Raw genomic sequence first — 25460 nt, forward strand, 5'->3', positions numbered from 1 at the left:
GCCGTGGAGTCTTTGCAAGATTTGCCCCCGGATGGATTGAGGGAGCAACAGCATTCTTCTCATGTGAATGATGCGATGCAGCTGGATTTGGTGGATTGGGATGATTTGTTCTCGAGTGTTTCTTCCTCGCCGTTCTTTTAGTTTGGATTGAAATGTACTGGAAGAAGTCTGGTGGGAATATCACCGATGTGTTATATATGCATTTAAGAAATAATTTGAAGGCAACAGCAAAGAACCAGAGCAATGTTTCCCATGTACTACACCGTAAGCTACCAGTAGTTGAAACGCAAAATAAAGATGGACGCACATCAAGCGGCGTTGAGCATGAACAGGAAACAGGTATCGCACGAGAAGGGAACAAGAGCAGTGTGGTGGCCTCGGGCCCAACAATCATACTTCAACTAACGAAACAACACTAAACAATACAAACAGAATCATGCTTCAACGTCATCTCCAGCCCCGTGCAGTCCTTCTCCTTTCCTCTGATAACTCAGAGATCGCGCAGCTGCTGGCGCTTTGAGTAGAAGGTGGTGTAGGGCGTGGGCGCAGATCTTCCGACGACAGTGACCGTGTCGCAGGGTGGCTCGGGGGAGACGGTGACCGTATCGCAAGGTGGCTCGGGGTCGACGAAGACGGTTGTGGTTGTGATGGAAACAGGTGCGGGGGTGGTGGTGCAGGGTGGCTCAGGGTCGACGTAGACGGTTTTGATGGAGTAGGGTTCGGTCGTGCAAGGTGGCTCGGGGGCGGCGATTATGGTTGTGGTGACGGCTGCAGGAGGAAACTGATGAGTGACGGTGACCATGGCAGGAGCCGAGATGGTGGTGATAGTAACCACGGGTTGAGAGCCAATGACCGTGACGACGGACGGAGGAGCGACGGTGACGATAGACGGAGGAGCGACGGTGACGATAGCCGGAGGATAAACCGTGGAGGTGCTGAAGATCACAGAGACAGTAGAGTAAGGGAGTACGACAGTCTTCGTCTCTGGAGTGGCGTCGATGTACTGCACTTGCTGCTTCGGAGTGCACTTCTTCATGTCTTCCTTGGGTTTTTGGATTCGGACTTCTGACCCCTTCGATCCACGCTCCTCCCATTCAGCATCTGCGCACATCTCTGTGCCAGGATACCACGGGTGGGTGAATCTGACAGCCCTGTGGAATGAGCGGCGTTCTAGATCGGCTTCCTTCTGGCCGAGCGTAATGGTCTGCATTGGCTGAATTGGGTTGCCGCCGATGACCGTTGTAATCGCATGCCCAGCGGTTACTGTAACGACTGACACGCTGGTGGTCGCTGCACCCTGGGTTACCGTGACATCTGGAGTATGTGTGACGGTGACGGTTTCGTTGGGATCAGGTGCCGGGCCCTCGCATGAGACGGGGTTGTTCGGTCCAGAGCGGCACTCGAACTTCCACAGATTGTCATGAGCCTTGGCGTAGCATTCGTAGCAAATGACCGCCTGAGACCAAGGGTGCTTCATCCATACACCAATCCGAGGGCCCTTCCACTTGCTCCTGCGGCGTGGCTCCAGAGCATGGGCCTCGGACTGAGGGTCGGAGCGACGCTCGCGCGGGTAGTGGCTGTCTTCGACATAGGCGGTTACGGTATGGGGCCGAGAGCTAGGAAGCACGGTTCCGTAATGCATCGGGGTGATAGTCTCTATGGAGGTCGGCATGATGAAGGGTCTTAGCGGGATGATCTCCGTGGGGTTCGGGATGATAGTCTCGGTGGAGGTGGGGACGGTCCTCTTCGTGGAATACAAAGTCTTGGTGGAAGTCGTCAAGACAGTCGAGACGTAGTTGGTAAAAGAGCTGCCAGCGTGCTTCCATGTTGTGAGATAGCCGACAATCCCAACCTCGGTGACCACGGTGGAAGTTGTGATCGGTTGCTGAATGATATAGGTGCTATTCGGTTGCGGAAGTACGGTGGTGACGGTGATCGTTGGTGGATATACGGTGACGGTATCCTTCGCTTGCTCAATTACCGTAATGGTGGTTTTGGCCGGTTGTTCAATGACCGTAATGGTGGTTGAGGCCGGTTGTTCAACTACCGTAATGTAGGAAGTTGAGATCGGCTGCGGAGCTACGGTAACGATGGTGGGTGGTGTCACCACGACGGTAGTCGTAAAGTTCTCTGACTTCAGGTCTCGACATCCAAACATTATGGAGAGAAACTGTTCGTCTGGTGACAAGCACTGATCGATGGCCCCGGGGAGTTCTTCGACAATTGATGGGTAGCCTGAGCAGCCGTGATGCTTGTATGTGGCGACCCAGCACTCTTGCTGTCCGAGGTTGATCTGGTTGAGCCACTCCTGGTGCTTGTTTGTGGAAGGCCTCATGCTGTTGGCGCCGCTGACAATGTCGTGACACTTGTTAACCTTGAGGTCCTCGTTGCCGCCGATAGTTGGTCCATTGCAGTCGTCGCTGGTGAAGAGGTACGTGCGTATTTCGCTCTTGATCTTGGCCTGGGCGAGGGGAGATAGGAGTGCGAGGACTGCACTCGCGACGACGAGGGTGGAGCGAGGCATGGTCGAGGAGCTCTGCTTTGCGTTAATGAAGGTTCATACTGTGTCGGAAATAAGAGGAAAGAGGAAGATGAGGAGACATACCGGCAGTAGTGTTCAACCGCAGCTCAGTTCGACGATGACGGCTCAGATCGATAAGAAGGATCGACTAAGTGCATTAGCACTTGTTGATGTAGAGCAAGACGAGGCGACCCACTCAAACAAAAGGCAGGATAGGAGTTCGACTGAGGCTGTAGTTCAAAGGTATGATGTGACCCTGTAATGTGTCAGTACACATGCCTGGAGCAGCATCGGATGGGAGAGGAAGTCGAAGGGGTCGCAGTGCCGGCATGGTGCGAACCAAGGGTGAGGAGGAAAAGCAATAGAGGGACGTACCAACTGAGTAGAAAAGCGGTGCAAGAGAAGCAACTGTCCAACGGTACTGTTGCTGTTGAGTGGTTGGGTGAAGAAGAAACGGAGAGACGGGAGAGGAAGTGGGATTATAAGGGTCTCGAAGACGCGCTAGAGCCAGATCTCGGGCTTCGTCACCGAGGTGTAGTTGAAGAAGGTAGCTTCCGTGGGTTGCGGAAGGAAGATGATCCATCTCGTGTGGTGGCTGCGCTTTGCGTGGTGGGATGACGAAGTCGTGGCGCTTGCGAACGGTTGAGCTGGGCAGGAAGTTAGCAAGGAAGGCAGTCGCGCCAAATGCTGCAGCAAAACAGGTCAGAGTACTGGACTAATGGGGCAGCAACAAGCTCATGGTTGTCATCACAATCGTCGAGCTTCTCAGACGTCTCCTTCTCCAGTTCCCCAGATGTGTGCAAGCGAAAGGCTTGATCATCTCATTGAGCGGAAAAGGCATCGATGACTTTGAGCGCTCTTCCGTGTCCATGCAGTGGCGTGACAGTCAGATCTAGCTGAGAAAGGTGGCTAGGTGAGATGAGATCGCGACGCAGGAAGGCATAAAAGTGGTGAGAGTGGCTGTTGGGAAGGTACGGTTTCCACGGCGATTATAGGAAGGAGCGAACCAAATACGCTTGACACGATCCCTAGAGATGGTAAGCTTGATTGAATCAGATGGGAAACGAATATAGCGCAAAAGCGTACCTGAGACCTGTGATGTTTACCATGTTGGAATCCATCGATACAAGTGAAGCCACATACAAAGAGTAAAGACGAAGCAACCTTCACAAACCGATAACAATACTTCCCATTCTTTGTCTAACCAACAACCAACCATACCAACCCACACCCGCGTATCCAACGCCCAAACGCCTCATCCCCCCCTCAAACCCTCTCTCACCACTCCCCCCACTCATCATCCTTCTTCGCCCCTCCACCTCCACCACCACCCATCCCCCCACCAGCACCCCCCTTCTTCATAGCACTCGTCCCAATGCCACTCGGCTTCTTCCCTGCCATGCCCCCAACTCCACCACCACCAGCCCTAGCTTCCCCCGCACTCCCAAACTCATCCCAAAAGTCCTGTTTGTCCTTCGCCGGCCCCGCTGGCGCCGCACCAAAGCTCTCCCAAAAGTCTTTACGTTCAGGTTCGCGCTGACCAGACAACGGAGCCCGCGAAGAAGAGGAAGAAGAAGAAGGGTGTGCAGAGTCACCTCCTTCGACGAAGCGGGAGAACTGTGTGTTTGCGTTTGCGACGCCGGATTGGAGGGTTTGGCCAAGGGTGCCGGCTGTGGTGCGGGCTTGGGTTGCGAGGTCTGCTTCTGCGAGCTGGAGCATGATGTGTTAGACGTTTGTTTGTGGTTCACGGGGTTCTTGGGGGGAGGGGAGATGTACCTTTGCCATACCGGGTTTCACCCAGCCTTCATACCCCGTTTTGCCTACTTTACTCACGCTTGCGCCTAGCCAGCCAAAGCCCTTGGTAAGCGCTGCAACAGGATCTTTCTGGAAGTCGTCCAGCGCAGGAGGCGCACCAGGCTCATCGTCCTTCTTCCAGGCATCTGGCTCGCTGCCAAAGCCGCCGTATTTTCCGCCTTGATTCGGCGCAACGCCATCGGGTCTGTTGGCGTTCTCCTGGCCCATCTTGGCGAAGTAGGCTTCGTTCTTCACTTTCTGACTAGACATGGCGTTGGTCCCGAGAGCAGGGGAGCCGGACCGCTGAAACCCTGCGTCGTTGCTTCGTGTCTTTCCGAGGGGTGTCTGGCTTCGGCTTCCGGCTGCGCTGGCGCGTCCGCTCAAGGGCGCGCCCATGCCGGCTGTAGATGCATTGTCCTTCTTGGGTAACCGCTTGGGTAGGTTTGCCTTGTCGAACTCTCTGTCCTCGACCTTACAGCTGAGTCTCTCCTTCCACTCGTCGCCCGCTTCCGAGTCGTATCGCTCTGATATAGATGAGGCCTCGAATGTACGTCCGTCTTTCGTATTCGAAGGATGTGTGTTGAAGAAGTCTTGGAAGGGCTTGTTGCCGCCGGCAGCCATGCGCACGAGTTCCGAGCCCTTGAAGGCGTCCATGGTGATACTGCGGATGAAGGAGATGTGCACACCCAGACCGCGGTGTACGCCCGAGCAGGAGAGGCACATGAAGATACCGAGCTTGGGCGAGGCCTAGGACAATTCATCTTAGTAGGTGTAGTCGGTGATCGCGTGCGCAGGTGGAGGAAGGGCGGTTGCATACCCATTGCGGACTCGGCGCATTGCAGTCGACGCACTTGTTGTTGTCGTTGGTCTTTTGTATCTCGAGCAACTGCGTACGGAATTGATTAGCCTCTGCTATATGCGCATGCTCGACTCATCACCTGTGCTGCCTTTACGCCGCAATTGACCCCTAACGTCCCCCTCCTTCAGCCGTAGAAGGCGCAACGTACCTTACTCCGCGTCTCCGGATCTACCTCCCACATTTTACTCATGATGGGCAACCGAGAAACTGTGCGATTGTAGTGGAATAGAAGTTGAGGTCTGGTCCCAGGCTGGGGGAACGTGGACGGGGTCGGTGTTGCGGTCGAGATTCAGGGTACGTGGGCCTAAGAACGCGTGGCGCGTGTGCAGTTGAGCCTCACAGGGATCTGCGTGATTTGGGTATCCACGCAGTCAAGGGGACCACGTCTGATGCTGTCGCTTTTGTCGCAACATGATCTTCATATTTTGCTCTTCTGATATGGCTAACAATACATCATGAATATGCCGAACATGATGGCCTCATATAATCGTGGAATGGATTACTTCGGTGACATTCTTGTAACGCATGCTGAGCAGCATGTACGCAGAAAGAGAATCAATAGTCTGTATGGAAGAAGCAAAAACAAAGCTATCTTGGCATTAGTGAGGGGCGCAATAAGTCTGCACTCGACTACACTTTTTAACCTCAACCAACTCCGCGTTGCTGGCTGAATACAAAAATAGCGATATATCCTCTCAGTCCCCAAAACCCACATCCCTTACTCAAACTTCCACTTCACCGATCCACCGATCCACCGATCCATCAATCCATCATCGCCATCACATCAACCCATACCCCTCTTGGCGGCCCCCTCGCTGCAAGATACTAATCTCATCCTCGATATCCTGCCTCGTCAACGGGCGACCTCCGCCAGGTTGAGGACCCAAGGCTGGCGGCGCATCGTCATCATTGTCGTCATCGTTGTCAGACTCTTCCTCCGTAGTTTCCTCCGTAGTTGAACTCGTCATCCTCATCCTCATCCTCCTCCTCACTGTCATACTGATCTTCCGGGTTGAAATGAGGCATACCAGGCAACTTGAACATGCGCTCCTGAGCCATCATCGTTTTCATCTTTTCCTCGATTTCTTGTAGGGTCAGGTTGCTGGCGCTGGGTAGGGGTTCCATGGCTGGCGGCGGATCGTCGTCGTTGTCGTTGTCCAAGTTGTTTTCATCTTGCTCGGCATCGCTATCGTTCGACCCTTCTTCTTCATCTTCATCATCCTCTTCCTCATTCTCCTCATCCCCGGCCTCCGGTCTATAACCAGGCATACCAGGCAAATTCAAGATCAGTCCCTGACCCATCATGATCCTCATCTCATTCTCGATATCCTGCATGGTAAGCGGGCGGCCGGGGCCAAATTGAGTGTTTGAGCCTTCTTCTCCATCATCTCCATCCTCCTCATTATCGTCGTTTGTTGGCTGCATACCAGGCATACCCGGCATTCGCCCCTGAGCCGCAAGAATCCCCATTTCCTCCATGATATCTTGCATATTCAGTGGTCGGCCACCAGCACTGGGATTAGGAGTTTCGTCGTTGTCATCTTCATCTTCCCAGTCGTCCCCATCACTGTCTTCCCTGTCCCCATTGTCATCATCCCCATCCTCATCCCCATCTACCTCTTCCTCATCATCATCTCCCCCTTCCTCTTCCTCATCACTATCCCATACATCGCCATTCAGCTCATCCCCCCTATACGAGCTCCCAAAGCGTGCCACCCACGGGTTCTCCCTCTCACCCTCAAAGTCCTCCAGAAGATGCACCCAGACATAGTCTTCTTCAATCTTGCTCGAAGCACCAACGCGCGTTTTAGTGTACCAACGTTCAGAGTCGCCTACAGTATCATGTTCCGACACAATCTTTACCCCTACCTGCGCAAACGCAGACTGGAGGGCAGCGATGCGGGTCTGGCATGGGAAGGTGCCTAGTTGCGGGTGCCAGCCAAAGAACGTAATGATTTCGAGATCAGGGAGGAGAGTTTTTATAGCAGAGCCCAGGGTGAGCAAGACATCGAAGCAGGTTTCCGTCACGTCGTGATAACCCGTCTTGGTTGAGATGCGCAGGTTCTTGAGGTGCTTGGGCAGGTTCCCGAGGTTTCGTTGTAGCGACTCGGCGAGGAATTCCTTGGTAACAGCACGACAATGAAGTTTTTCGTAGAAGATGGGCGTGGACATTTGGAAAGTCTCCACGTTTTCCAAGCCGCGCAGTTGTTCAAGCGCGCCTGGGTTCATCACTAGACGCTCGTCGTTGATGGCCATGTTGTTGAGGGACGCACAGTGGTTTCCGATGGCTTCGAAGAGCGTTTGTACGTCTCTGTTGTGCTTCTTGACCGAACCCCCGCCGCCGCTGAACTCGTAGTCGAGTAATTTGAGGTTTTTGAGGCTTTTCAGCAAGCGGGCGAGATCGAATATGTCGGTGGTAGTATGAGAGATTTCCAAATGCTCCAGATTCGATCCTTCTTTTTCCAGTCGTGCCCAAACGAGGTTGATGGCTTCCAATTCGGCGTCCTCGTGTAGAGTGGGTGCCAGTAGATCGGACATGATCAGCGTTTTCATCTTCGGCAGCAGAAAAAGCGGAAGGAGGTTTACAACGTTCGCTCCGCCGTCGAGTATCACCTTCTGTAGGTTTGTGCCAATCTTACCGACCAGCGATTGCACGAACCACATGCTTTCAGATCCCCACCGCTTCGTGGAGATGCAAAGCTCCTTGACGTTCGGCGTAAACAACATGAACGTACTGAGATACAGATCGCGTTCTGTACGAAGACGCATCCAGTTATTCACCTCCACCAGTTTCCCGGTGAGGAAGGTACTATGTCGTGGCCAGGCTGCGGGGAAGGGAAATCCCACTTTCTCCTTGATTTGATCGAACTCGGCTTCTGTGATCAGACGGGGGAACTTGAAGGCACCTTCATCATGGATGGGACTGTTCCACTTGACGCGTTGAACGCATCGCTGGAGATTGGGATTCGATGCAAGCGCTCGGATGAACAACGACGCGTCCTGACGGTCAAGTACGTAACAGGAGTATATGATATCGTTGGCAATCGCATGCAGCTTTTTGTTTGTGTAACTGATGCTCCAGAGATCCTTGCGGTCGCGGAGCAACTCGACGATCTCGGCGAGGACTTCCGTTGGAAGTTTATCCATCCTGAGGGGTTGAAGGGGCAATAGTGAGAAGTAATGGATTGACGAGATTGACTTTAAGGTGAACGTGTAAGATGCGACAGGTCGTGCTGGGTGTCTCCTTTGTTAGCGCCTTGGCGGGACGCAATATGGCCAGGGTTGATGATTCGGATCGCCGTTAACAAATAAACAGCAGGAACGAAAGTCCGAAAACACAAATTGACAAGTAATTTCTAAATTCAAGTATCGAGTGGTGATGCAGCTACTCGCATTCACGTACGCGTAGCAGTCCCATCTCTTCCAACTAAACTAATCTACCAGCAAATCCCTATTGCGACTCCGCCATCCCCATACACCATGACGGTGTGACCCATTAGGTGTGGCAAGGTGTGTCCCTTTTCTGCCGAGTGCCGTGAGGCCTTTCTGATGTTGTTCTTTTCCCACACCCCCTAAATAAGTATATACATTGCCGCATAACAGAGATCCAGCGAAGAAGGAGAAATAGTGTACACAGATGCTGGCGCCCATTAATGATGTGATCGAACCGGACAGGAGTGTCTCGAGTAGATGTGTGGCGTGGAGGCCCCAAAGACAGTAATGAAACAAACTAGACGGCCGTGCGTCGGTGCTATGAATTACGCCTGGTTATTTTGGATATGATGTTGTAGGTTCGTCAGTCGTAGCGCGGTGGTGACATCCAACTTTTCTGATGGTAGGTGTGCTCTGTGAATGTACGGAGTTTCTCCGGGTCGTGATGTAGTCGCACCCGTTATCGAGTCCGCAGATGATGGTTCAAGCTCTTCCCCTAGTTGACGTTCGGATCCGGATTTCGCACGTTCAACTGTCGTCCGTAATCTCGGCTGTCATCGATGCTTCCAAGACTTTCCCGGCTGGCGTTCGCGCCATGGAAGGTCAAAACAGCGGTTGGGTTGAGGCGCGAGTCGACTAGGATAGGTTGACTCAATCGGCGGCTCGATGGAGTAACGGGCGTGATCGATTCCTCGTCGTGGCGGCTCCGTTGCGAACCGAAGTTGGTGACAAGCTGGGTCGGTGACTTTTCGCTACGTCCTCCTAGCAGGCCGGCTCTGCTCATGGTGCTTACATTGCGCGAGATCCCGGCGGAACCACCGTCATGTCCGCCGTTTTGCTCGTCTTGCTGCCTCTTCCTCCGCCAGAGGACGAATAGTACACCACCTACGATGGCTAACAAAGCTATGACACCGCCAGCAACACCACCGGCAATGGCGCCCACGTTGGGACCGCTGTCATGACTGGTTTCCTCGGAGGCAGCCGCGGTCGGAGTGAAGACGACTGTTCTGGTGACGACACGACCGCTTTCGGTCAGGACGGTTGGCGTTGTGACAGGTGCCATGGCTGAGGTCGGTTCATCGTCGGCTTCGGATTGAGTCGCAGATGGCTTTTCGGTCTGGTTGATGTGTTAGCTATGTGCTACAGACAGGATTGAGAGCAAATACAGTAGAAGAAGAAGTAGAAGACGGTGCCGTGGTGACCAGAGAGATGACAGTCTCCGGGTCAGGCGTCACAGTGACTGGTGGCGGAGCCGGAGCAGACTACCACGAAGTCAAACACCGGTCGCACGATAGAGTACGCATAGAAACCAAAAAAGCAAATAGAGATGAAGAACAGCAAAGACGCGCGCAAGACAGGAGGGGTAATACTAACAGTCGGGGCTTCTGTAGGTTTATCTTTGGTCTTGGAAGTCTCGGCGGAGGACGTGGGTTCCGAGCCTCCAATGGTACCGGATACCTTGCCGTCCATTTGGATGTACATGAACAGGTTGTTGTCCTTGTCGCCGCACTTTTCGGCCGGGAAGCCAGGGCAGTCCTTCTGGCAGTCGCTGATATCGGCCGTCTCCCCGGGAGCGTAGTTGGAGCACCAGCAGTCGGTGTATTTTAGAACGGCAAAGGCATAGGTACCTTCCTCCTTGCAGTGGTTGGTGCAGTTGCCGTTGGACTGGTATGGCCATGTGTCTGAAGACGTTAGTTGTGGATCGTGGAGATAGGATTGACATGTCACTTACAGACGTCGTCATCGCTACCTGTGTTTAGACTGGAGCAATATGATTGCGTGAAGCCCTGTGCACTTGCGCGCTGGATGGACGATAGCAGAACAAAAAAGGCGAGGAAGCCCAGCAGCGTCGAGGCGAATCTATGCTCCATGGTGATGGATGTGTGAGGTTGTGGGTGGGGTGGTCGAGGTCGCTTGTATAGGCGCGGTCTTTGTGCGAAGGTCTTGACAATGCTGTTTGTCCCTCGGTAGTGAATGGGCGCTTGCGGCGATGGGGACTTGGAACAGCGATTGAACGCCTCCGACGTCGTGAACGAGCGATGAAGCTGGTGATGGAAGTTGGGAGGGCCTCGAGAGGACTCCAAGTGGGGTCGATGGGTGGAAGTGGTGTGAGGTGGTACGGGCCAGTCGCTGGCAGAAAAGCGCCGGCTCGGTGGGATAGGCTACTGGGGGTGGTCGCGAGGTGTTGCTGGTATGCTTCACACTATCGTCAGCATCGCTGCCCGTGATGTATTGTCGGACGGGTGTCGCCGGTAGCACAGCTGGTGTGGAGAGGGAAGAGGTTGATGGCGATGCGGCTGTTGAGGATGGGAGCTGGTGGAGCTGCAGGACTTACCAGCGCTAAGAGAGGTCTGTGCTGGTGAATGGAGCACTTTCTGGCTAACTGATCTCTCCCGCTTTGGCCGTTAGTTCAAGAGTAGCCTCTTCCGCCTCTTCCGCACTGGCACTAGGTCTGACTCGAACCGCGGTACTCCCTGCACTGCCAACTCTGGGTTTTTGGTTGGCGCCCTGGGTGCTCCGCCGGCGTCGTGGGATGGCTGTGGGTGCTGAAACTCGACGAGGGAGTCGTGTGGTCAAACGTGAAGCACTCGGCCTATCTCGTGGGCATGACGTGCTCAACCTCGGACACCTCGCAGATCACGACTCTTTCGATCGCGATAACGCAGCGGACACGACACACAAGCCGTCGGTGATTCGCAAAGCCGTCTTGGTGCTCCCGTGTCCAGTGTTACTAACGCGGACCCTTTCCCGGAACTGATATGTCTCGCGATAATCGATAAAGCGACCGTCCTGGGCAGTCCAACTACTTCTGATCTGTACCAAACACCACACAAACGAATGTATAAGCGCACTTTCGATAACGAATGTATGAAGAGAAAAGGGAGAGAATGTAATGGTTGGGTGCACAGCGCGGGACTTGCTGCATGTTTTGTCTTTTGATGCATGCTGATCCTCTGGCACGGGGCATACTAAACACCTTGGTGGCGTCGTATCGGACGCCTCCCTGTCGCTTACACCCAACCCAACCTGCAGCGACATCATCGCTACCTGCAGCCTGCAGTAAACAACATAAGCAGGTGTCCGCGCTATGTACCTGTTGTACCTGCAGCCCTGCTTACTGGCCGCTCTGTTATAGTCCAGGGTACAAGAAAGGTCATCCCCTCCGTGTACCTCCCACCCGCACCCTGTGTATGTACAACCTGCAGAATTCATGCCTCTACCTGTGCGACCTTCCAAAACCAAGTTGAGGCTTGCCATCCCATGAAATGCGCATGGCGCTTGGGCGCGCATGACAAAAAGCGCCGGCGCCCTCACGCCGTCGTCTAGCAACGGCGTTAAGCCTCGTCGCTCCCTCACCACTCAAGCGGCGCGCGAAGAGCACGGCGACGCGCCCGCGAATCGAAACGTGTCAGTCAACGGCACCTCTACGACCCGACAACCAGTCTGCACACCTGCATCTTCAATCAACATGAAGTCGCTTCCCCCTCGGAAGCTCACTCACCCTATCTCTCCTCATCTCTTTTACGAACCCTCCACTTCAGCCTAAACCCTCCGAGAATTGCCCAACACCACAGTAACCACACAAACACGCGCGCCGACCTTTAGCCAAACACAACGACGGCCCTACCCACCGCAGCGAAGATGCCGGCCAAGCACCCGCAAGCCACCGCTTGACCACGCGTCTTAGCCCACGCCAGTCCCAAAACACGCCAAACCTAAACGCTCAAATTTCGCTAACCGGGCACCGCGCGCTCGCGCCTGTCTCCTGAAAAAGGGCTATGACGCATGCATGGCCAGCCACCACCAGCCCAGTCCAGAAGGAGCACCCCTGGGTATCGATAGTGCGATCGACAGGGGAGCAGGGTAAGCCGTTGCTGCGCATTTTGTATTAAAACTGGAGCGCAGGCCTGGCATGTGCGGCTCGTCAAGGGGCGCAGATGAAGATGTTCACTCGCTCCAAACCTGGTGCTGCAATCCATTTCGTCATTCCGCGGGGACAAAGTTGGTAACGAGTGGGTTTTATTCGTGGATGCCTTGATGTGCGGCTGGCATCACTGGGTAGGATCGATGTGCTGGCATGTTGATCCGTGGGGAAGTGTGAGATTTTCTTTGATGTGCTGACGACGAGATGGGTTCCCGCTCAGGGTCGATGATCTCACACTCAAAATACACCTAGTCGACGATCTGATGCTTGGATGTTGGGGCGCGATGCTTACTGAGAGATTGACTGCTATATTCGTCCGTCCGCCTTTACGCCCAAGGCTCGAGGCGGAGGTAGGTCCTTGGACAAGTCTCTCAACGTTTGGTGAGATTGCAGCACTGATACCTGATGATCTCTCTCGATGATACTTTTGCTTTTGCTCAGCCACTACAGCCTTGATACAAGGTTCATTCCGTTTTGAACTATCGAACCTGGTCCAAAAGTCGTTGAGATTCGATTTCGATTCCCGGTGCTATAGTGCTCCGAGGTATGGAGTGGGCCGCGCGCTATACAACAGCTGGGATACTTAGTGCTGCCCGAGCGTGCCTGCACACCTCAGTGTCAGCCTGGTCTAGCATCACAGGGACTGTGACCAGGCGTGGTATACATGTTTGTTTACAGGAAAATGTTGAAAAGGCTGAAGCTCTAGGTAGGAATGCAACTGTTTGGCATCAGACGCTGACAGAGAGGCTTGCCTATGTACGCGATACCTTATATGCAACATAGATGTACACATCGTGCCACGTCCTCCCTGAATCATACTCAGCACTCCTCGGAACAGACGTATACATCACCTTCTGCTATGCATATATTGCATCATACATTATACTCAGACGCATACATACACTTTTATTGCGTCAGTCTACGAACCCGCGGAGACCAAGTACATCCTCATCATCAGATACGCTACTGTTGAGCCGGGTTTCATCCAAGCTTCTGTTGCTGATCCGAATACTTCCATGTACATGATACTCGTGCAGATGGCTTCGCGAAATGACAGGCGCAACAGATACGTCCAGGGCCGCTTTACCAAGTTACTCACGGTGCAAATCTCGTCATTGTAGACCCAAACAATTATACGTGAACGAGAATAATTAAAGGGACACAATGCACACATGGCCGGGTCACATACGCTTGAAATGCAATCTCATGTGAGAAGTGCTAATCTTACTACTCCGTTTGACGAAGACGCTCGTTCTGAAAAGGTTGTACGCGTTACCAAGAGACGCTCTGACAGATACATCGCCGTTAGATGGACACGACTATAAGCAAAAGACCTGTTGACTGCCTCCACGGCAGCGTCAGAAGGTACAACTCATATTATTCAGCGTCCTCGTAGCCCGCAAACCCGGTCTTCAATTTCCACGTGTACCAGTCTCTACATATCCTCTCTACAACTTACTCTTCTTCCCGCCCTTAACCCCCGTAACACTCTCCCCACTAAGCATGAAATCAGGATACTCGAACCCACCCGCAAAGCCCGCGGTATGCCACGCGCCACCATCCACAACAAGCGTCTCGCCATTAACAAAGTTACCCGCATCCGAGAACAGATAGATAGTCGCATCAGCAATCTCCTTGACAGCTCCAAAGCGACCAGACGGCACAGCCTTAGCCACCTTACTCTTAGCATCCGACTTGGACAGCCTCGCCATCCCCTCAGTCTCAGCAATAGGCCCAGGAGCAATGATATTGGATGTGATGCCCCGCGGCCCTTGCTCAATAGCAACAGACATAGCCATGGCGTCTACACCTGCTTTCGCGACCGAGACGTGGGACTGCATCGGTGTACCTGTGTAATGCAGTGTAGCGCTCACAAAGATAATACGCCCACCCGTCCCCTTAGCCGGCAGCGTCGTCCCATCCGTCCTATACCTCCCCGCCGATTCCTTAAGATACGGCAGCGTCGCCTTGACCGTATTATAACTCCCCAGCACATCGATATCGATAACGCTCTTCATCGCATTCGGACTGATCTGGTCGATGGTCGCGAGGAAATTGCCGGCTGCACCTGCGATGACAAAGTCCAGGCTGCCGAGTTCGCGCGCGCACCGGTCGGCGGCTTCTTGTAAAAGTTCGGGTTTGCGCACGTCGATGGCGCCGATGCCGAGGACGCGGGCGCCGGGGCGCGCGGTTGCGATGTCTTTGGCCATGTTTTCGGTTTTCTCGACGTTGCGCCCGATTATGCAGGCGTTTGCGCCGAGGGCGACCATGGCGCGGACTTGGGCGGAGCAGATTGTGCCGGCGCCGCCGGTGCAGAAGACGACTTTGTTGTCTGGGTGGTTGTTAGCTACTGACCTGGAGGTTAAGCAGTCTGCATAGTGGCCATAGGCCAGCTCTGCCTATCCACGCCTGCTGTCCAGTATATGGGACATACCAAAGATGCCATCCCTCCAGACATTGCTCATAAACTGGTACTTCTCCATAGGCATGGTGCGCGGTGTTTTCCAGGCGGGTTCTGTGCTATCGGGGTCTTCGGACTGGAAGCGTGCAGGACTGGCGGTGGTGAGTGAGCAGGTGACGACGTCGGGAGTTATCGTTCGAGCGGATGTACAAATATGGAGTGGAGTATAAGTAGCTGAGGTTGCTCACGTCGTGTGAAAGTTACGGCCGCAAGCCCCGGCTGATGCGTGCAGGATACGCGTTGGTGTTGTAAGCCGAGGTACGACTGGCGAGATTACTCGATTGATGCTTGCGATCCGCCCTGGGCGATACATCGCGCGCATCGAATACATTTTATAGGTTTGAGAGACTGTGCAGCGTACGTACGGTAAAGAGCGTCCTGACAATGAATCAACATCTTTCTTTCTATAGGGCGTGTGGCCTATGATTACTGATTGACATGTGCTCTTTCTCCGCATTCTGGGAAGGGGAAGCTTGGGCCATCCCGATTTCTCCGAAAGATGACAGCCTGCTCCGGATGATGCCCGCAGCATCTCCGCAATCTTCCAAGCGCTGCATGCACGTCAACCTGCATTGCCAACAGATAACTCCACGACAAAGTACCCTCGCGATAAACAGAGCGACTCAATCTCCCCAAACCTCACGGTACCATCACAATGGCCGCCCAAACAGTCTCAATATGTAAATTCGTCGGAACAATCACCCTGGGAATCGCAACTGTAAGATCACCACCCGCCACTTCCCTTCTCCAAGCTCCCCGCTTGAAAGCTATCAGAGCTCCAACCCACGCCTCCCTATACCAAACCCCCCAGCACAAACCCCAGAAGACACTGTCCAGATAACTAACACACCCCCTTAGGGCGTCTCAGCAACCGTCTCGACCATCGCCCTCCCCTCCCTCCTCGCCCTCCCCACCGCCATAAACGCCCGCACCTCCCTAATCTACCTCACCACCAAATCCACAAACCTATCCTCCTACCTCCGCCACATAACAACCTTCACCCTCTTCTCCGCCTACTGTCTCTCGCCCGCCCGCTTCCGCCACCCGTACTTGCTCTACACATCTATTTTCTCGTTTGTCTCTGGACCCGGTGTGGACTATGCGGTTGGTCTGACCGAGGGCGGGAACGAGAAGAGGCAGGTTATGGAGTTGGAGGCGCAGGGCGATGAGGTCAATGGCGAGCAGGTGCGCTTGGCGGTGGAGCGGAAGCAGGTGGTTGAGTGGGTTAAGACGGGGTTGGCGGGCGTGGCGTTTGCGATGCAGGTTGTTGGGCTGTGGGGGGATGGCGCGTAGAGGGGAGTTATGTTGTGATGGTGCAGAGAAGATTGTAGGAGTCTGTGTGTTGGATCATGGGGGCTGTGGGAGATGGGTGGTGGATATACGATACTGGTGTTCTTTGGGTTTGGAGTAGGAGATGCGGATTGCTGTTGGTGTACTGTATGGTTTTGACTCTCCTTTCATCTTTCGCGTGCTGGTACATACACATTCTTGTTAGCGTCTATTATTATATCCCTCTCAATTCCTCTTAACAGACGAATATCTCAGTGTGCATTGGAAGAGCGTGAATGTCTATAGCGTGTAAGAGGCATCGAGCTAGAGATATTCAGTGGACGACCGGGTTGATCACGTAAAGCATTTAATGTAAGCAAAGGTATGCTGGTATCTTGAATGTGATTCATGTTGCTATGACTGAGTACGGTCGAAAGATCGCTCGATGATGAAAAACTTTTGCGCAGGATAGACCGAACCCTGAGAGTAGGCTCAAAGTCGCCTGCTGAATAGAACGAAAGAAATCGCCAAACCAATTGCTGCTGTCGTTGAGAGAAGACATCGTGAACGCTGGAAAGAAAACAAGAAGCATACGCCCTAAATGATACTTTGCATACGCCTGCACGGCGATTGCGGCGTGACTCCAAACTGAAAAGCTGGCATGCAGCATAGCTCCGACTTTTGTCTAGCAGAGTGTTTGAAGTAGAGAAAGGATGATATGTAGCCACGACCATCCCATTGTCGGATAGTTCAATTGCCGAATTCGTAGGAACTTTAGTTGACGAGTAGATGATCAAGACTTGGTTCCGGAGGTACACGCCAGATCCTGTGTTGTCGAGATAGCCTCAGGCAGGCTCTGTCTTGATCCTCTTCACCATAGCCTTTGAGTTATCAGGAGCCTTGCGCTTGGATTTGGACACCTGCTCGATGAAGTATCCGAGGTCGCGAATACCATCACCAGCGTCATCGAGGAACTCTGCATTGGCAGCGGCTTCATCGCCATCCTCAGAGCCTTTGGGGAGATGGCCAAGTAAAGCCTCAGCTTGGCTCTCAATATATGGGAGGTGCTTCTCGAGCTGCTCTCGGACTTGCTCGCCCAGAGGCATGATTTTATAGTCGACTGGAGCGTGATCGCGGAGGTTTGTGCTATACTCGTCGAACATGGCGTTCAATTTCTCGAAGTGTTTGTCGATCAGAGCGCCCATCTTGTCGTCGAGCTGAGTCCGGAATGTTGCGATGGCTCTGTCAACGAAATGGTTCTCGGCTTTGAGGAAGCGCGCTTCCAGCTGAGATTTCTTGAACTTCAAGACTGGCATGTGGTACCGCTTTTTTCCTTTGACAATGGATTTGATCTCAGGAGTGGCGGCGAAGACGTAGTCGTAGATTTCATCCGTGATAGTCGCAATCATGTTGTTCTCGCGTTCATCTTCCAGGGTAGCCCGGTGCAGTAGGCGCTTCTCCTCAGCGATCATCTCGTCCATCATAGCCAGAATCTTACTCTTCATTCGATGCTGCATCGGAAGAAATTTGAGCTTGGCTTTCTCGACAGTGATGAGGTTTGCCGCGGAATCCTTCATCAAAGCCATTGTCTTGTTGAACAAGTCGTCCATGGTAAGCGGTAACGCAGCTCTCAGTTTCTTCAAGTGCTCCGAATGTACAGCGTACCACTTGTAGAAGCCGGGCCTCAGTAAGGTAGCCAGCTCCAAATTCCAGTTCACTGTGTTCTCTAGGCCCTTGGCCTTGGATGTTCCCTGCGGAACGTAACCCCTGTTCTTGAGAATGCGGTTCCAAGCGGCGTTCTTTAGGTCCAACCACTTCTTCAGTATACGTTTGTCCAGGGCCCCTTTGTAGACATTGATGTCCTTCTCGATCTTCGAAATGCTACTCTTTGAATAGCCAAGACAGTGCCAGTGTAGCATCTTGGCTAGATCACCCAAAAACCTGCGGCGGAGGTCGTCGAACTCGTCAGCAATTGTCACGAATCCAGCGTCTCGGTCTGACTGCGTGACAACACGTTTCAATTTCTCGACGAAGGCGGGAACCGTTACTTTTCCGTGCAATATATAGGAGCGCAGGTTTTGAGGGGCTCCTAGGTTGTACAAGAACCTGCGGATCGCCGGTACTCCAGTATGCTCCGCGGATAGTGCAGGTTGCTGGTCGTACTGAATCTTTCCAGACTTGATCCAGCTCATGTAGTTTGCTGTGGATGTATGGAAGATTTCCACGGTATCGTCGTGAGAGAGCTCTTGGAGGGTCGATCCGAGTATCCTGGAGATAGACTCTGCACGCTCTCTGATCATATACGCCTTCCTGTAGCGCTGAAGATACGACTTGTAGCGTGAAACCAACAATATCTTGGTGTTATCATCTTCTTCTTCCGCGGTGGTAGCGTCTTCGTCAGCCTGTTGCATATGGGTGTTGATTTCGTCATATACTGCACCAGAACACTGTGCGAGTTGATCTTCCGAAAGTGACTTTGGATGAAGTTAGTACATTCCCAAGTGAAACTTAAGATACATACGTCAATTTTGGTTGCCACAACTTTCACGTTCGATGCACCATGATTGAGCACACCAGCTCTTGCGTTGCTGATCACCATTTCGTCGGTACCGATGCGAACTGTGTCACCGAGGATGATCTCGACGTCGACAGTGTCTTTGACCTCATCGGCGTGTCGCGCTCGTGACATATTCGTATCACCAGACCCTAGAACTTGTTAGCTGTGATAAGCTTTCCTTGTCTCAATACTAACCTGGCAGATCGATAAACTCCAAATTCTGTTGAAGAAGAGGATGATTGAATCGAATCGTGACGCAATCGACAATAGGCCAAAGACAAACCTCGCCCTCGACGTTGGACAGAAAAGGTTTGATGACGTCTAAAAGTTCCTTCGGGGTGTTCTTGCTGAACATTGCAATCCCTTGGGAGTTCATGTCCTGATCTTGCATTGCTTCTTTGCACTTGAGCTGGCATAAGCTCTTGAATTCTGGGGTATTGACAGGGCTTGAGCTCCAAGCATCGAGGAACTCTTCTCTGGATCCAAAGATGGTATCGAAGAAGTCTTCGGCTGTTTTCTTGCGTTTTCGCTCGAGTTCATCCTGCTTGAAGGATCGAGTTCGCGGGCCATCTTCGTCTTCTGAGTCGTCCAGATCGTTATGGTAGTCCATATAAGAGCGAATATGTTCATCTACCATGGCTTCACGCTTCTCTGCATTGAGAAACTTGACTTCGGCAGAGAACTTGTCGCCCGGACCGTATGCGTATTTGACGATGGCGCTGGTACAAGCAAAGCCTTTTGCACCTGTCAGTGACAAACCGGTACAATCAAACAGAGCGTTGATCAGAAGGCTCTTTCCAGCGCCTTGGGCTCCGATGAGGGCAATCTTGATCGGGGATGCGCGTTCGACCTGGTCTAGCATCACTGCGGTCTTTACGACGTGCTCAAGTTCTCTGTCGAGTCCCGTCTTGCCCTTGGTGCATGAAGCGACTTTCTCTGAGATGTCTTTGAGTATGGCGTGGATCGTGTTTCGGTCCAGATCCCACCAATCATGTGGAGTTTTCGACTCAGCACTTGCATCGTACTTGAGGACAGTCTTGAAGAGATGGGCATGATCCTGGAACCCTCCAAAGTTGAGGAGCGGCTCCATTGCCATGCTTCGTAGCTGATACTAGACCTTTTGCTCTCGGCGAGGTGTAGAAGAAGAGGGAAGTTGTTGCAAAGCAAGTGGATTGATGGAAGACTGGAGGAGAAAAGAAAGGGAAGGATGGTGAAGGAGTGACGGTTACCAGCAGAGCAGCGGATTAAATAGTAGGGCAGTGACGCTAAACCGCCGGCCGTTGAAGGTGAGGGGAGCAAAAACCCGATTGCGTTGATGGTGAGTCTGGACGGTTGCTGAAAACACTCCAAGGTGAGAGTCTGACGATAGACTGGCAGGGAATTCTGTGCCTTATCGGAGGCAAAGGAAGCGGTGGGATAAGCAGATATTGTGCATTGAGGTAATTGACTGCAGACTGGACGAGGGTAAGTTTGGGAGACCGATATTTCAGATGCGTATGTTCAAAGTCCACCGCAACAACGTGCACATAGCGTATAGCAGATGTCCAGGCCCAGTTTGCTCATCATGTTCATCCAGACCTCGTGTCCCAAAGTAAGGGCATGCAAGCTTTTGCGATAGCATAGAGCATAATGCGCAGATGCGAACATTCCAAAGAACACGTAGAATTCAGTGAGTCTGCGGCTGGAGAGCTAGAAGCGCATGCCAGACGCGCGCATCTCGCGACGCGTCTGACCGCGCGGTAAACGATTCTCCAAGTATGACGGGAAGATGCCAGAGACAACTGCTGCGGCGGTTGTGTGATGAGCTCGGCAGCGGCATATGTTCGCACGATAGCATTTTGCGAACAGGAATGTAGGTTCAGCGTCGGGGAGGAGCGGAGTTCCAGGGTCCGCGCGAGATGCATTAGCGCGATCATGTGATAGGCTAGTTCCCTTGTGGAAACCACCCACTGGTCGCCTGCAGCAAACAGTCTGAACACCCTCGTGCATTTCTCTACTATGCCATTTCTTCCCCATCCGAAAATTTCGTACATCGCCAGTATGAACTATCCTGGAGGAGTTCGTAGGTTTCCCTTAAGCCCCAGAACTTAGCGTGAACTATCTTCCACCGCGACGTCCACATCGGCCCTTCACTTCATGTTCTGCAATCTCGATACCTTTGTATACTTTTGAGCAACGAGGCGCACTCTATGACACGATATCTCTTCGTGTTCCGTGCGCATCTTGGAGCCTGTTAGATGCTGTCACAACGGCTATATACCACCTGGGCAGTGTCTGCACCAGCTGAAGCTTCGAAGACCTCGGGAGTTCGTCTGATCTTCGGTTTCGGTGTAAGCCGGATGCATTTATACTTCCATGCGCGTTCATTCCATGTCAGCTAAATTATCTCAAGCCTAGTCGGCGGGACGTGACGAGCACGAACGTGACAGGCACGGCGCGAACGTGGCCTGCACGGCGCGAACGTAGCCTGCACGGCGCGAACGTGACAAGCACGGCACGAACGTGACAAGCACGGCACGAACGTGACAAGCGCAGCACGAACGTGACAAGCACGAGGTCTCCTGAAACGCGACGCGTCGCGCCCGCGATGTGGTGGGTATGTCGTCGTCGTCCCTCAGGCGTACCCTTCGAACACAACGCGAATTCCTACAAAGACATCTATCCATGAGCAAGCATGGCGCACATGGTACCCAGTTCTTATTTTGCAAGCACTCTTCCTTCGGAGGTTGTTAGGGCTCGCGAACACACCCACGCAACACGCGACAGCATCATGAGCTCGCCTCCGCGCTCACGTTCTTCAACCCCAGGCTTGAACGACTACGCCAACGAAGTTATTCCCGGAGGCGACCGATGTCTCAAATGCAATGCCCAGGGGCATTGGGTCCAGGACTGTCCGTTAGCAACTTGCTTCCATTGTCGAGAGAAGGGCCACATCATGGATGATTGCCCTGACAAGGCCAACATAAAGTGCTACGGATGCAGCGGCTTTGGACATCTTCGCAAAGAATGCCCGAAAATCGAAGATAATGCTAGTAGCATCGCGGTACAAGAAGAATTGCGTGAAACGCGTCGAAAACTACAAGACACGCAGGAACAGCTGCGGCGCGCGCAGCAGAAGGTTAGTCTGCTGAGCGAAGACTTGAGGGAAGCAAACGATAAGCATGAACGTTGGCGCAAATCCGCACAGAGCAACACCATGGATCCCTACGAAGCACTGAGAATGCTGGGACTGCACAAAAGTAACTTGCCCACTGATTCTTAAATGTTGCTCTATAGTACTGACGAGAACAATCAGATCTACAATACACCCAACTACGCAAGGTTAATCCCTATGCAGCGGAAGCGCAACTGCAATTCTATGGGCAATACGTACGGAATACCTTCAATCAAAACCCAGATATTCTAAGCCGCACGATAAACATACTCGTACACGACATCAACATCATCGAGGTCAAGCAGAGCAATGGTAACTTGAGATGGAGATATGACGTAGCCTTCGCTCTCGCGAGGCAGATATCTGAAGCACTGCTTAAGTACGGCTACGGCAGGACTCCATTGGATGGTCGCATATGCTTGGCACTGCAAGCCGTCGATACCCAACTGAGTCTCATCGTCGAGGAGATGCTTGAAAATTTCGGAGACGAAGTGAATTTGAGAAACCCTCATGATTGGATCGCGGCAGAGCAGAAACGCCTTAAGCAAATTCACGGTATCACGGAATACTACCCGGGTACCACAGTGTTGCTAGGACAGCGTATTCAACAGGTCGGATATAGATGAGCTCAAGCCTTCGTCAAAATAGGTCGCGACGGTACTCTCAATATGTACCAGGCTCACTTTCTTTGTAGTGCTATTCTTGGAGATAACCATCCATGTAAACTTTCCTGGCGTCTTACACACTGATGGTTCTTATCCACGATGCGTTTGAGTGTTCCTCGTACAGATATAAAACTGAACAGATCTGCAGCCTACACTAAGATGGACACATGCGAATTAGATGGCCTGAAGTCAATGTGGGCTTCAGAGCGTTCATTTTGTCTCTCGAATGGGATGAATTTACACTGATGTCTTGGATTCAGAGCCACCAAGGCCTGGATTTGATCAGGGCTGGGTCGTCTCATCACTGCGCATCATCACTGTAATGAGAATGACCTAGAACACAGTGGAAGAAAACCCCTACAAATTTCCCAAATACAGACGTAATTGAAGCGACCCTTTCGATATGCGCGGCACTGGATTGGATGTTGTTGTGGGGTGTGTTGGGAACCGTTTCATGGTACGTTCCTCGCTAATAATTCTCAACACTGCCAGATAATTCATGCCTGATAACTCAGCTCACTCATAACATCTCACCACTTTCATCAGCTCCTCTCGACCAGCCTACTTCTTCACGGCTTCCCTTACAACGCCAAAGATCCAAGCCAAAATTCGACATGGTGGCACCTTGTTTCGACACCACTTGCAAGAACCCAGCTCATCTGTGCTTGAGCTGTGGGGATCACGGCCATTACCGAGAGACGTGCGAAAAGTTCCCACCCAAATGCCTCCACTGCGAATTACCAGGCCATTTCATCGACGATTGCCCCCGGGCGGAAACTATTCTCTGCTTCAATTGTCAGAAGTGTGGGCATACGAAGACAGGATGCCCTCTCCCACAAAAGAAACGTAAGTCAGACACGACTGAGGAATCAGTCGGCACAAAAATGTTGGCAGAGGCGAACAAGAAGACGAAGATTGTGCACGACGGGTGGGTGGCAAAGTATGGAGAGTTAGAGAAGAAGTTTCGTATTTCGGAGGGGATAAACAAGGAATTGTGGAGTGAGAATAAAGACTTGAAGAATGAGAAAGAAGACTGGAAAAGCGAGAAAAAAGACTTTCAGGGGAAGATCGATCGCTGTAAAAAGGATCTTCTTAAGAGGGAAGCATGGAGTGAGACACAAGCGACAAAGATTGAGGATTTGGAGGAAGACAATATTGCACTATTGTTGATGAATGATGATCAAAAAGTGGAGATTGAGAGCTTAAAGGAGCAGTTCAGGACGTTGAAAGCATCAGTCAGGGAATCGCTGCGGGAGGCAGAATCTCGGCTCGATGCATGATCGGTGAGCTTATTCCCACCCGTTATCAATACACCAAACTCATGGAGTCAACAGGTCCGGCATGCAGTACCTTCAACACCCACGTCCGACAGTCAGACCGACAGAGACCCCGCTATCCGATGTGTAATACGCAATGACAAAAGATAGCCCTCCTGGCTCTCACAGCAGAACGAAAGCATATTCCACGCTCAAAACCCCGCAACGTAGGAGCCGTCCATATATATCAGCAAAATGCGACAGTTCCAGTCGGACAGGTTTCCACAAGCTCATCAAGATGTAAAAGCGCACAGCAAAGAGACATAGTGTAATGAAGAAGACCAGGACTTTCACGTTTACCAAGTCAGTACCAGTAGGACAAGCAATACCACTCTTACAGCCCACTTTTTCCACCTAGGAAATCTCCGATACCTTGCTTAACCTAAAACCGTACCTAGATACCTGCGTCGAGAGTGCAGTAGAAGCAAGCAGTGAGACCGTCAGTACTAATCGAGCGCTACGTACTACCCAGGTGAAGCCGACCCGCCACCACTCCACCCACCCAATCTCCCCTTCTTCCACCATCGATATGTCTTATTCAATCCTAAGATTAGTCATCGAAAACATTTCAAGGGCATGTGGTCTAGACTCATAAAGCGAGTATAGCAAGGCGCCCGTAAAGCTACTGTGCGTGCTAGTCCACGAGTGTATGCAGGGAGACCCGGATTCGAGTTTCGCCATGTTCAATTCATTATCATTTTTTTTGCTGCCCTATCTGCGCCGGCGTGGGGACTGTTTGCAAACTCGCTTGAGAAGGTATCTTTTTGCTAAAGTAGTGGTGACGCAGAAGTCTACTTCACCTCGGCGTGCAATGTGCGAGTCGCTAACTGGGGACTAGGAGACGACAAGATCGTTTCGCGTTAGATGTTTCATGGATATAGCGTAGGTTGAAGTATACGTTGCCTTTTGTAATACTTGTTCGATAGCATTTGATAGTGTGTATTTAGAAAAGGGCGGCCTAGCTTCGATCATCCCCTAGTAACGTCCACTGTCTTCGTTCCAAGCCAACCCACCAGCCCAGCTTTTGTCCGCATCTCCGCCATCGATACCTTGACCCTTTGTTACTGCAACACCTTATCTCACTTCTCCAGCGCGCCCATATAAACGAAGGCCATTTTCTCAGTAACAGGTACCTTGCGTGACCCAGCAATTTCCTTGCTAGACTCACTCCTTTCATTCGCGTAGAGACTATGGAACAACTCAATCAACCTGAGCTCCTCTCCATGGACCAATGCGAGTGAAACATTGTGTTTTATACGCCATGCGTGAGGCGCGAAGCAGTTCTGGCAGAGACGTGCGAGAGTCTTCATATTTATATACTGTGTGATATTGGTGTCACAGCCCTGAGTATCCCAGATCCGGCGGTGGAGGGCGGCATGAAGGTCAGCGAGACTGAACGTGGCCTGTGAGTGAATTCCAATGGCCATTCTTAGGGTGCTTGGAGCGAGTGCGATGATCTACGATTACAGCGTTAGTCCGAAAGCTGTTACTCTGAGCGTCTCTCACT

General features: G+C 52.4%; 8 protein-coding genes across 8 annotated transcripts; 2 read left to right on the forward strand and 6 right to left on the reverse strand.

Moving 5' to 3' along the window:
* Positions 1 to 490: 490 nt before the first annotated feature.
* Positions 491 to 2524, reverse strand: J4E78_009034 (uncharacterized protein; the record flags this gene model as incomplete). Its single annotated transcript, XM_049369632.1, has 1 exon — positions 491 to 2524. The coding sequence occupies one exon, from the start codon at positions 2522 to 2524 to the stop codon at positions 491 to 493; it is 2034 nt and encodes a 677-aa protein (XP_049218593.1).
* A 1275-nt stretch (positions 2525 to 3799) lies between these two features.
* On the reverse strand, positions 3800 to 5364 carry J4E78_009035 (uncharacterized protein; the record flags this gene model as incomplete). Its single annotated transcript, XM_049369633.1, has 4 exons — positions 3800 to 4231; positions 4298 to 5062; positions 5133 to 5201; positions 5323 to 5364. 4 exons carry the CDS (start codon positions 5362 to 5364, stop codon positions 3800 to 3802), a joined length of 1308 nt encoding a protein of 435 aa, XP_049218594.1.
* A 734-nt stretch (positions 5365 to 6098) lies between these two features.
* J4E78_009036 (uncharacterized protein) lies at positions 6099 to 8321 on the reverse strand (the record flags this gene model as incomplete). Its single annotated transcript, XM_049369634.1, has 1 exon — positions 6099 to 8321. One exon carries the CDS (start codon positions 8319 to 8321, stop codon positions 6099 to 6101), a length of 2223 nt encoding a protein of 740 aa, XP_049218595.1.
* A 781-nt stretch (positions 8322 to 9102) lies between these two features.
* J4E78_009037 (uncharacterized protein) lies at positions 9103 to 10477 on the reverse strand (the record flags this gene model as incomplete). The annotated part of the gene is made up of 3 exons (XM_049369635.1): positions 9103 to 9723; positions 9981 to 10288; positions 10339 to 10477. The coding sequence occupies 3 exons, from the start codon at positions 10475 to 10477 to the stop codon at positions 9103 to 9105; spliced, it is 1068 nt and encodes a 355-aa protein (XP_049218596.1).
* A 3502-nt stretch (positions 10478 to 13979) lies between these two features.
* J4E78_009038 (uncharacterized protein) lies at positions 13980 to 15020 on the reverse strand (the record flags this gene model as incomplete). Its single annotated transcript, XM_049369636.1, has 2 exons — positions 13980 to 14863; positions 14966 to 15020. 2 exons carry the CDS (start codon positions 15018 to 15020, stop codon positions 13980 to 13982), a joined length of 939 nt encoding a protein of 312 aa, XP_049218597.1.
* Positions 15021 to 15647: 627 nt separating this feature from the next.
* J4E78_009039 (uncharacterized protein) lies at positions 15648 to 16285 on the forward strand (the record flags this gene model as incomplete). The annotated part of the gene is made up of 2 exons (XM_049369637.1): positions 15648 to 15710; positions 15851 to 16285. 2 exons carry the CDS (start codon positions 15648 to 15650, stop codon positions 16283 to 16285), a joined length of 498 nt encoding a protein of 165 aa, XP_049218598.1.
* An 821-nt stretch (positions 16286 to 17106) lies between these two features.
* J4E78_009040 (uncharacterized protein) lies at positions 17107 to 19914 on the reverse strand (the record flags this gene model as incomplete). Its single annotated transcript, XM_049369638.1, has 3 exons — positions 17107 to 18735; positions 18783 to 18967; positions 19014 to 19914. The coding sequence occupies 3 exons, from the start codon at positions 19912 to 19914 to the stop codon at positions 17107 to 17109; spliced, it is 2715 nt and encodes a 904-aa protein (XP_049218599.1).
* Positions 19915 to 21588: 1674 nt separating this feature from the next.
* Positions 21589 to 22598, forward strand: J4E78_009041 (uncharacterized protein; the record flags this gene model as incomplete). The annotated part of the gene is made up of 2 exons (XM_049369639.1): positions 21589 to 22057; positions 22114 to 22598. The coding sequence occupies 2 exons, from the start codon at positions 21589 to 21591 to the stop codon at positions 22596 to 22598; spliced, it is 954 nt and encodes a 317-aa protein (XP_049218600.1).
* Positions 22599 to 25460: the final 2862 nt, after the last annotated feature.

The sequence above is a fragment of the Alternaria triticimaculans genome (assembly GCF_023758025.1).
Source record: "Alternaria triticimaculans strain BMP 0046 chromosome Unknown scaffold_18, whole genome shotgun sequence".
Classification (NCBI taxonomy): domain Eukaryota; kingdom Fungi; phylum Ascomycota; class Dothideomycetes; order Pleosporales; family Pleosporaceae; genus Alternaria; species Alternaria triticimaculans.